This window comes from Mus caroli, chromosome 4 (genome assembly GCF_900094665.2).
Source record: "Mus caroli chromosome 4, CAROLI_EIJ_v1.1, whole genome shotgun sequence".
In the NCBI taxonomy this organism is placed as follows: Eukaryota; Metazoa; Chordata; class Mammalia; order Rodentia; family Muridae; genus Mus; species Mus caroli.
In genome coordinates, this window is record NC_034573.1 from 101,269,461 (window position 1) to 101,281,414 (window position 11,954).

The following is an 11,954-nucleotide window of genomic DNA, read 5'->3' on the forward strand; positions in this document are numbered from 1 at the left end:
AACGCCCCTCAGTGGTGTGGGAACGCCCCTCAGTGGTGTGGGAACGCCCCTCAGTGGTGTGGGAACGCCCCTCAGTGGTGAATTGCTGGTTTGGGATCTCTAAAGCAGTAGGTTCAATCTCTACCACTTTTCAAATACATTAACAAATTTGATGCTGACAATTCTGTGAGTGAACAGTATGATACCCCATCTGGTCTAGCTTTTCTTCTTCTTCTTTTTAAGAGCTCAGGAATGAATGGAAAGTGTTGGCTCATTTCATAGGGCTAGTGAAAGGCAGAATTCATTCTTAACCTTCATTCCACAGACACCATGTTGTGATCACTACCTCTCACTCTCTCTAATGCTTTTACTTATCCATTTTGCAGATATTTCCTAAAAATGTTAATATTGTGCTTTCAGATGAAACATGGGGCTGGGCAGTGGTGGCACACACCTTTAATCCCAGCACTTAGGAGGAATAGGCAGGCAGATCTCTGTGAGTTCAAGGCCATCCTGGTTCACAGGGAAAGAGAGTTTCGGGAAAGCCAGGGTTACACAGAGAAACCCTATCTCCAAAGGCCAAAACCTAAAAATAAAACCATGGGGATGAAATGGAAGATCAGATCCAAGCAGCAACCATCACTACTTCTTCAGGGCAAGTGCGCCATCTAGTGGCACATAATTTGGTGACAGATTCACCATGAATGTGTGACCTTGATACATTACTAAGTCAATTCAGTGCCTGGAGATGGGGCTTGGAAGTGGTGCTTTCTGAGCATTACCAAGCACGGAACTCATCCCTAACTCCAGAAAAAAAAAAAAAATGATAATCCTGACACCTTAAAAGGTCAAGAAACTAGATCTGCGAAGCGTCTCAGGCAGTAACATGTGGGCTCCTGAAATCCGTCTACAGTGATCCCAACTTGTCTGCATAACATAATCAACCAGAGGGTCTGTTCAAAACTAAAGATCCTAGGATCTTTCTCTAAAATAAGGTTGTGTAGAAGGGGGCTCCTGGCAATCGACAACTGCCCAGATGTTTCTCACACAGGAAGCCCAAAGGACAATCTTTCTCTTCCCCCTCCCCACTCTTCTTTTCTGTGGCAGGATCTTGTGCAGGCTAGATCTATATGTCAACTTGACATACACAATAGTTATCTGAGAAGAGGAAACCTTGGAGAAAATGCCTTCACAAGATCTGGCTGTAGGGCATATTCTTAACTAGTGATTGATGGGAGAGAGTCCTGCCCATTGTGGGTGGTGCCACCACCCCTAGCTGGTGCTCCTGGGTTCTTTAAGAAAGCAGGCTGAGCAAGCCATGGGTAGCAAGCCAGTAAGCAGCACCCTTCCATTCTCTTGTGCATCAGCTCCTGCCTCCAGGTTCCTGCCCTGACTTCCTTCAATGATGAACAGCAATGTGGAAGTATAAGCCAAATAAACCCTTTCCTCCCCAACTTGCTTTTTGATCATGGTATTTCATCAAAGCAATACAAACCCTAAACTTCAAGTCACAGGAGATGACCTTGAACTTGTGTTCAACCTGCCTCTGTCTCCTTAGTGCTGGCATTAGAGGAATTCACCAGCCACATCTGGTTTTACACAGCTCTGAGGATCCAACCCTTGTGCATGCTAGGAAGCATGTGCACTACCAAGTGAACTGCATCCCAGCCTTATCATAAATACACTTTGCATTACCCTTCATGATGCACCAAGTGTCCAATGCTCACAGAATTCTGCTAGAAAGGCATTAGGATCCCGACTTCAAGAAAACTCAACCCCAAGCGTACAGATTCCCTCAGTCACTCACTCAGAGGGTAAAATGAGACTTAAATGCAGGTTTCTGTAGGTCCTTCTCTGACCCGTTAGGCAGCAGGCAGGATTCTTAGAATGACACTTGTTCTTGGACAATCTCTTCTCCTGGGACTATCGATGCAAACGGGATGTGATGAGAGCATGTCAGTGCCTTGGTTAATAAAAGCAGAAAGATTACCTAACCTAACCTAACCTAACTGCATGAGCCTTTTTCTTTCTTTCTTTTTAATTAGATGTTTTCTTCATTTACATTTCAAATGCTATCCCCTTTCCTAATTTCCTCTCCAAAAATCCCCTATACCCCCCCTCCCCAACCCACACATTCCCGCTTTCTGGCTCTGGCATTCCCCTGTATTGGGAAATAGAATCTTTGCAAGACCAAGGGCCTCTGCTCCCATTGATGACTGACTAGGCCATCCTCTGCTATATATGCAGCTGGAGCCACGAGCTCTGGTTAGTTCATATTGTTGCTCTGCATGAGCCTTTATCAAACTGTATTTTTTGCAGCTGTGAGCAGAATGGGAATCAGGGATTCACAACAGTACAGAACAATGTGTATTTTGTTGGCTCCTAGAAGTAGGAGACCTGGCAGTTAGGCACAGCCCCAAAAGCAGAATAAGGGTGACAAGTGGCAGTAACAAAGAGACTTCAGATGTTTTAACTACAAGCAACTAAATATGATTAACAGCCTGAAAAGGATTCTTTCTTAGAGCTTCCAGATAAAACCCACCCCAGTCTTGACTTCACCCTTGTAGCTCTTGCAGAAAATCCAACTAAGATGTCTACCTGTAGAATTGTGGAAAATTCAATGTGTGTTTTTAGATATGACAAAACATATCGGGCTGGTGAGATGGCTCAGTGGATAAGAGCACTGACTGCTCTTCTGAAGGTCATGAATTCAAATCCCAGAAACCACATGGTGGCTCACAACCATCTGTAATGAGATCCGAGCACCCTCTTCTGGTACGTCGAAAGTCAGCTACAGTGTACTTATATATAATAATAAATAAATCTTTGGGCTGGAGCAAGCAGGGACTGAGCAAGCGGGGTTGACCAGAGCGAGCAGAAGTCCTAAAAATTCAATTCCCAGCAACCACATGAAGGCTCACAACCATCTGTACAGCTACAGTGTACTCATATACATAAAATAAATAAAATAAGTCTTTTTTAAATACATATCAACCTGATATTTACTATTTTAGTCATTTTTAGGGTTCAGCATTGAGGACCACCATCCATCTCCAGAAATCTCCTTTCTAAACTCAAACAATTCCATACCCACCAAATAACAATTTGTTATTTCCCCATGCTCAGTCTGGAAACCATTTTACTTCCAGTTTGCAATGATATTTGTGTTTGGTGACTAGCTTATTTTACTCAGTATAAGACCCTCAAAATCCATACATGTTAGCATATGTGAAATTTTCCTTTCTTTTCTTAAGGCTCAATAGTATTTGTCTTAGTTTCTTTTCCAGTTGCTTTAATAAAACACCCTGGAACAAAAGCACCGTAGGGGATTTCAGCTCCCTTTCTTAATTTATATTTACAGTTCAGGATCCCAGTTTAGAGAACGGTGCCACCCACAGTGGGTAGGTCTTCCTATCTCAATTAACCTGATCAGAATAATCCCCAAGAGGCATGCCCAGATACCCTTCTTCCTGGTGGTTCTAGAACACATCAAGTGATGACTAAAGTAACCCATCACAGTATTCTATTGAGTTTGTGTGTGTGCTCTCGCACGCACGCACGCACACACACACACACACACATACACACACACAATTTCAGTTTTCTATGTATAGACACTTGAATTGTTTAGCTTTGGCTACTGTTACTAATATGGTGCACAATTTTTTTGGATATATAAATGATTGTGAACTGAAGCCATTATCTTAAAAATTGGGCAGTGAAAGGAAATGATGAAGCAGTTATCCTGCCTACTCGAACTATACTGTTAGGTAACAGATAATAGAGGGAAAGAAAACTCTCATAAAATTAAACATCATAAAATTAACATAACTATAGACTAGTTAGCTCCATTTTGCCAAACCAGTGAGTACTCACTAAGCATTAGCATCCACTACTATCAATAAGGAACAGGAGCTAGACATGTGTGTCCTGCTCCAAGAACACAACACCTACAGTCTTGTCAACAGGATCAAATGTGAGTCTGATTCTACCAATCAGAGCAGAAACAGAGAGAGGAAGGTGCCAAACTGGACCAGAATGCTACCAGTAAAATGCACCCTCTGCAAATTCCATAGGTCTTAGGGTAGAATGCTTCAAGGAGCAAACTGTGAACAAAAGGCAGCGAGCTTTAAAATAAGCACAACAAGACTATAAAATTACTATGTAGGCATATTGTAATCCCAGCACGTTAGAGGCAGACTGAAGGATCATTTAAGTTCAAGAATTGGAGACCAGTCTGAGAAATAAAGCAAAGCATCTAAAAAAATTCTCAATTTAAAAACTATAGAATTTAAGGACGTCACACTATAAAATTATAAAGAAATGCAAAGGGTGATTACTCACAAGACAGAAGGCATGTGACTGGGGCACACACCAAAGTTTCAAAGTGGTCTATCTCTTAGCTTGAGAGCTATGCACAGGGTTCACAATTCAACTATATTTAAAAACCAAAACCAAGAACTAAGCCATTGACTGTAATGACAAGATAGTGGCCTAACTCCAAATACAATCCTCTAACCTGCTGTCTCAACACCGCCCTGCCAAAGCCTCACCCTGGGCCTATCTTAAACCAAAAGAGCAGTTAAAACCAGACTGAGTGGGAACTGAAATCAATAACAAGCACTCAGAAAAGCAACATAACCAAGACAAAAGGAATCACAGGACAACGTTAAAATACACATGCAGAAGGCACGTGTGATTGATTGCTCATGCTATAACTCAAGCACTGGAAGCGGAGGCAGAGGATTACCACAAATTCAAGACCAGTCTGCAATAGCGAGATCTGTCTCAAAACAAGAAAGAAAACCAAATAAAAAATAAAAAACAGCCTAAGTTGCATTTTGTTTATTTTCTGTGTGACCCTGGCTGTCCTGGAACTCACTCTGTAGACCAGGCTGGCCTGGAACTCAGTGATTCACATGCCCCTGCTTCCCAGGTACTGGGATTAAAGGTGTGCAGCACCACTGCCTGGCCCCTAAGTTGCTTTTTTAAAGTCTTTATGCTGTCATAGATACAAGTTAGCCTTGTTTTCATTCTGCAAAACAGCCATCCTTATACCCACCTCAATGCAAGACTTCCCATTATGCCTGCCTAAGCTTAGAATTGTTTTCCAATTCTTGTTAGAACTAATGAGAAAAGTAACATTGTTTACCAAGTATATTCCTATCTTCAAAAAGTAAGGGTGTGCCCTACCCTCAGTTTAAAGCACCACAACAAAAAAATGATGTATTGAGTGCAGCGAGCAAACAAATGGAGTGTGGAAAGGAGAAAGGTGCCAGACGAGAAAGGAATTAATACAGTGAAGTGAGTCTGGGAGCTGTGCCCAAGCCATGCACTCCTCCTTAGCTTTCCCCAATGAACAGTGGCAGAAACTGAACATACATCTAAGCAGCACATGAGAGCCCAGGACTGCACTGTCCACCAGTGCAGCCACCAGCCACAAAGATACTGAGCACACACCCCCTTGAGATGTGCAATCAGTGCAAAGGCCGGCCTGGACTTCAAAGACTCAGAATGAAAAATGCCATGCAAATCAACACCTCCAAACACACCGCCCCCCTCTCTCCAGGGCCTCACTATAGAATCTTGGCTAGCCTGAAGCTCACAGTGGAGACCAGGCTGGCCTCAAACTAAGAGAGATCCACCTGACTCAGCCTCCCAAGTGCTGGGAGATAGTTTTAATGCTTTAACCATATTAGGATCCCTGCCCCAGCTGGCTTTAAAGAATTGCCATACACCCAATGGGAGACAGAGGCTGGACTTTTGGATTGTGCAGGCAAGGGACAGAGAGAGAGGAAGGGCTGGAGAGATGGCTCAGCGGTTAAGAATACTGACTGCTTTTCCAAAGGTCCTGAGTTCAAATTTCAGCAACTACATGGTGGCTCACAACCACCCCTAATGAGATCTGACGCCCGCTTATGGTGCGTCTTGAAGTCAGCTACAATGTACTTATGTATAATAATAAATAAATCTTAAAAAGGGGGGGGGGAGAATTGTCATGACAGGGAAGCAGAAGGATGAAACTTAAAGGCCTGCCAACATGTAAGAAAGAATCCAGGAAAGTGATCCTAGGGGCCACTTACCGTTGGATCTGGGGTAGCAGAGATAAAATATAGATTTTAAAAGATGTTGACTCAGGAATACTGAAGGGGAGTGTGTGCTAGTTACGGGGAGGTTTAGAAGTGTCCAGCCGTTGAGCTAATGAAGGCACATCGAAATTAGCTGGTGTGTGTGTGTGTGTGTGTGTGTGTATCTGTCTGTCTTTCATTCGAAACATCTAGGGGCTTGAACACCCGCTGGGGGGTGGGGGGGAGCTCAAAGTGGCATAACTATTCTCTGCTACACCCAAGTGCTATATAAAATATCTTATTAATAAGTTAACATTGACTACATGTTAAAATATTTTAGATATATTAGCTCATTCATTTCATCTGTTTATTTTTACTTTTTAAATGTGGGCTACCATCAATTTTTAAGTTATGTGTATGGTTCAGACTTTCTCCTGCTCCATACTACTATAAATAATTAAACAGTGCTGAGAAGACAGAGCAGCTGGTGTGCTTTTCTGAGTCCTTTGTATTACTGCTGTGACACCAACAGAACAGCTCACTTCATTCTAGCCTTGTCCCTTGTTTGTAAACTGAAGTTTTAAAGGAAAGCCAGGAGATGCTTTAAGTCATGGATTAAACCATAGACCAAAATAACTGAGTTCTAGTCCTGGTCCTGATGCTTCTGAGAAGTTCCTTGGAGAAACCCAAGTCCCCTCCCTGAGACTTGGTTATCTGGCCCAATAACTAAGTAAGGAAATTAAGTTAAAAATATAGACTCTGTGGCTCCATCAAAATATTTCTTTTCTGTTGAAATTGGTTTTCATAAAATGAAAAAATACTCACTCTGAGTCTAACGCATCCTCTTCGAGAGCCTCTCATCATTTTGTCCTTGGACTAAAAGAAAAAACAAAACGCTCAATAAATAAAAGGTTAAGACAAATGTTTTTAGAGTCATCTGGGTACTAAAAATTGAGTAACATTTATAGAACTGACCATTCTTTCTGCCCATCATCTGCCACAGAAGAAATCACTTCTTGCAGCTTTTAAATGAAAGTAGTTTGCCATCTATTCAAACCAACCTGAACACAGAACTTTACACACATCCTCAGTGCACAAAGCCACTGCAATGTCTATCCCTCTCCATGTCCCTTCACTACAGACCAGCATTGGGTGTAAGAATCTCTCCCCATGATGCGGACAAGAGGCAGGGACCACACTTTCCGTGCAATCCCCAGATGTCAATTCTCCTTTTCTGTTTTGCAGCCACTCATCAAAGTGCCTTAGCCATCTGGTCTGGATTCTCACCCCTGCATGCCCAGCCTCCTGTGTGTTCCTTGATTGGGGCATGTACAGCCTTTGGGACATTCCTAGGAGGGTGAGAAGTCTATCTTGGCTTATTTTATGCTCTAGTGCAGTGTCTGGTATACATTAGGTGCTCAAAAAGCATTTCCTGGTGAGACAACGTTGTCCCTTCTGTCCCCTCACTAGCCTGGGTGGAACTCAGGCTGTTACAGGAAGCATAGAGCTGACATCCAGGAAATAAATGCTCCTGGAAGTTAATTGGCCACTCTAAGTAAAATCTAGGAGAGTGATTGTAATACATATGTAATACTTGTAGAATAATAGATATTTTCCATTTCCCACCTGTATGAGAAAAAAACAATCAAAACAAGCAGACTCCACATGACTGTACAATTGTCCTGCTTGAAGCCCCAGACACCCTATAACCTCCAAATTTCTAAGCGATGGGAATTCAAGTTCAGAAGTAATTGCTGATATACTGAAGACAGTCTGCTTTTATTTTTGCAAACAGAGACAGATAATTTAGGGGGAAAATACCGGGCATGATCAAAGAGTTCCTTACTAATAGGGCAACTAATAAAAGCATTGCTAAGAGAGGCATTCTTAAGCACTTAATAACCCTTTTATGGAACTATATTTATCTTCTCTCCAAAGCAATAAAGACATGATACAAAAACATTCATTAGGTTAGAATACAACCAATGAGATTAGGATGCAAAGCTAATACACATACACACTCTCCTCTCCTCTCCTCTCCTCTCCTCTTCCCTTCCCTGCCCTCCCTTCCCCTCCTCCCCCCTCTCCTTCATCCTTGAGCCGTCTGCATTGTAAAGCAGTTTTTAAAATCACAAGACACAAGGCCAGACAGGCCAATGATGTTGCTTCCATTTGGATTATGAATTACAAAACACTAGAAGAAACAACTGGAAGCAATTACACAAATAGCTGAGGAACTGCTCAGGCAAATCAGAATATGGAGCATTCTACAAAATAACCGACGATAAAAAATAGTCTAACACAAACAATCCAGACACAAGAGCACAGAAAGCACAAAGGAGCGAGGACAGAGCAACTCTGAATTCAGAGATGCAGTGTGGGGGCCTGGGCTGCAGCAGTGAAGCTTGCTGGTTCCTGGGGAAGGCACTGGCAGCACACTCGTGACCTGAGCTCCGTCCAGCACCACCCCTCTGCGGCTCCTTCTTCAGTAAGCTGTCTCCTTGGCCTGTTACTATCTCCCCGAGCCTGTTGGATTCTTTCTTCAGGAACACAATAATCTGGGACACTCCAGGTGGTGCCCCCTGAACTCTGTTATCGAGACCAGCCCAACTGCTCTCAAGTCTAGGCCTGGATGATCCTCACGAGCTCCAGGCCAGCTTGGACCACATATGGAGACTGTTTCAAAATAAAGATAAATATGTCAAGCAAACAGGAACAGAATAATCTTGCAGTCCAAAAGCTCCCACCATTCCTGTGGCCCAGCATGACTTTCCAGCTCCCTGAACCAGCCAGTCCTTCATGCCTAAGGGCTTTGACAGACTGTTCTCTTGCCTGCAGTGCTTGCCCAAGTTCCAGGTTCCTTAACAAGCTAATCCTGCTTACCCTCAGGAAACTCTAGCTGAGGCCCTGGACTACATTATAACCATTCCTGCCAAAAAGCCATTTTTAAAAGACAATCTTTCCCTTCATAATATTGTGGGGAAATAAAACTTCCCTGGATTTCTCTGCGTTCTAATCAAAAGCTGTAGAGCATGTCATAATAATTAATTTTTTCATTTTTCTCTAATCTCAAAGAATAGCAAATATTTTCTTTCCCAGTGGAGTGTGAAAAATTATATCCTGGAATAGGAAAGTCATTTTAAGAGCATGCTAAGAACCACTCAGCTCAATGTATTAAATCTGTTGCTCAACAGGGGTTCTGAATTGCTTTACTCTCAAGTTATGTTTTCTTATAGATGAACTTCAGTATTCCACTTAAGAAGCCATCCATAGGGGCTAGAGAGATGATTTGGAGCCTAAGCACACAGGTGGCTCTTGCAGAGAGCCTGGGTTCAGTCCCCAGCACCACATGGTATCTCACAATCACTGTAACTCCACTTCCAGGGACCGAACACCCTCTTCTGGCCTCTATGGGCACTGTACACGTATCAGGTACTTCAGTGCATATACATAAAATAAAATTTTTTAAGTTTTTTTTTAATCTTCAAGAGCCAGCAAGATGATTCAGTGGGTAAAACTGCTTGCTACAAAAGCCCTACAACTTGATCTAGATCCCTTGGTGGGAGAAGAGAACGGATTCCCAAAAGTAGTCTTCAAGCCTATGCCTTGGACACATCTGCTATACAACACACACACACACACACACACCCCATTTATAGTAAATAAAATTTTTTTAATCAAGAAACATTTAAAATATTCTCCATTTAGGCTCCAAAGCTGCAGATACCATTTATATGAAAGTTATTCTTTAAATGTACAAAATCATTTCAATTCCCTATAATTTCTAGAGTTAGTTATAAGAATATATATAATACACACACACACACATCCACAGATAAAGAAGGTACTATAGACCGCACAGTTTAATAAAATGAGGTGGCTGTGGGAAAATGCTGAAATTCAGCTTTGCCAGATCCCTTCTGTTCTCAGACTTTAGTTTCCCTGTTGGTAAAATGGAGACATGACTCACTCTCAAGAGGTGGTCCCAAGTACTTACTACAGAAATCATGCAGTACCCCTGTTTATGCCCCCCTTTTTGCTCCTACCTTAAATAAACAAACACAGACTGTAGTGATGCTCTTTAAAACTAAACAGGTACAATTCTCATGAGCAACAAATTTTATCAGAGGTCAAAGTGTAATCATCCAGACAGGAGCAACACTACTCTACAGAAAGGCACGCGTGCCTCTTCCCTGCTATCAGACTCCAAGGAATTGGAATTTCTCAGGAACCCTGGTGCCAGCAGAGAGATGTAGTTATCAGAGAGATTTCACACAATGCTAACTTCTTGCAAGACAGAGCTGGAACCAAAAGCCAGAAAGGTCGGTGATGGCCAGGACCTCACCATGACTCAGCTGCTTAGTTACACATGCCTCTTGCCTCTGTTGAAACCTAAGTCTGGAGTCTGGGCCCTGAAGATGGACTTGGTTGGAACCAGTGAGTCACTGAACCTTTCCATTTGTCCCTTGTCCAGGAACGCCACACTGAGCAAACACCCTTTCTGCTTCTCACTGTTATTTGTTACTTTACTTGACCCACTGAGGGCAGGTGGACTGAGTCTCCACCTTGTCAGCTCCAGGACACAGACTTTGACCCTGATAACTCTGGAAACAAGAACAAACACTATGAATATGACACCTTGACACTTAAAACCTAAGAGCAGTTCAAAGGTCTCTCTCAAGTCTTCCTGCCTTCCTAAGGACCGGATCCACTGAACTGCGGGTGATAAGAAATCAGGTGTATCACTCAGGAAGAAGCTGAAAAATCAAACCACCTAGAGCCCATGGAACCTGGTCTCAGGCCACTCTACTCTTCAAGCTCCCCACCCCCAAAGTCACCTTAAAAGTGTTACTAGCTCCCCACTTTACTCTCCCAGTGAAGACACTAAGCCCAGCAGCTGATTCGTCTTGGAGTCTCCTTCCATGAGTGGGTCCCTGGTAGCCTCATAAACTTGCACCCACTCTCACTTCTTATTGTGAGGTTGAGTTGGTTCATTGAACTTAACCAACTTAGAGATGGCAGGAAGGGAAACTTTCCTGTACTTCTATATGCTTCCTTTCAAGCTTGCCTTGTTAACTTTGCCCAATCTACACTAACCATGCACACACACACACACCTGCCTGAAATAACACACAGACTGCTCCAGGAAAAATAAAACACCAAAAGTTTGTCATTTCCCCCTTCCTGCTCATATACTTCCTCTGTGGATCCTTCCCACCTCTTCCCTCCTCAGCTGGCAGATGTTTCGACCAACACTGTCATTATCCTGTGTTACATGTTTGTGTGCCATTTTTCCTTGTCCCATAGGAAGCCTCATTACAAGTTAACTACTATTATGCACTATGTCTTCCAGAGCCTCTTTAGGATCCCGGTCAGAGGAAAAATTAGAATTACTACATGATGTGTATTGTCCCAGCCTCTCCTCTTCAGCATCCTACCCATTCAACAAACATAATTTACATGAAATACACTTATTCATTTCCAATTCAGGCAATTCAATATTTCCAAGAAAAACATATGAAACTTTTTCTTTTCTTTTTCTGGTAACTTTCAGAGTTGTTTTGTTAAGACAGAGTAGCCCAGGCTGGTCTCAAACTATCTACTTAGCTGAGCATAGCCTTGAATTCTTCTTCCTTCTGCCTTCACCTCCCAGGAACAGGGATTGCAAGCATGCATTTCAGGTGGTCTTTCCTTTTTATTACATTTACAGTGCACTATGGCATGCAAGTGGAGGTCAGAGAACAACTTTCAGGAGTCAGTTTTCTCCTTCTACCATATGGTTGCCAGGGATTAAAATTATGTCATCAGCGGGGCGGTGGTGGCACATGCCTTTAATCCCAGTGCTCCTTTACTCCCAGCATTTGGGAGGCAGAAGCAGGTGGATTTCTGAGTTCGAGGCCAGCCTGG

At 42.8% G+C, this 11,954-nt stretch overlaps 1 protein-coding gene across 4 annotated transcripts in view; it reads right to left on the minus strand.

Annotated features, from left to right (window-relative positions):
• The window catches only part of Osbpl9 (oxysterol binding protein like 9), a 143,283-nt gene that overhangs the window by 106,742 nt on the left and 24,587 nt on the right, over positions 1-11,954 (minus strand). For all 4 annotated transcript variants that reach the window (XM_021159245.1, XM_021159244.1, XM_029476197.1 and 1 more), the window contains exon 2: positions 6,873-6,923. In XM_021159245.1, the coding sequence (XP_021014904.1) occupies positions 6,873-6,923 (51 nt within the window). The remainder of the gene's footprint in view (positions 1-6,872; positions 6,924-11,954) is intronic.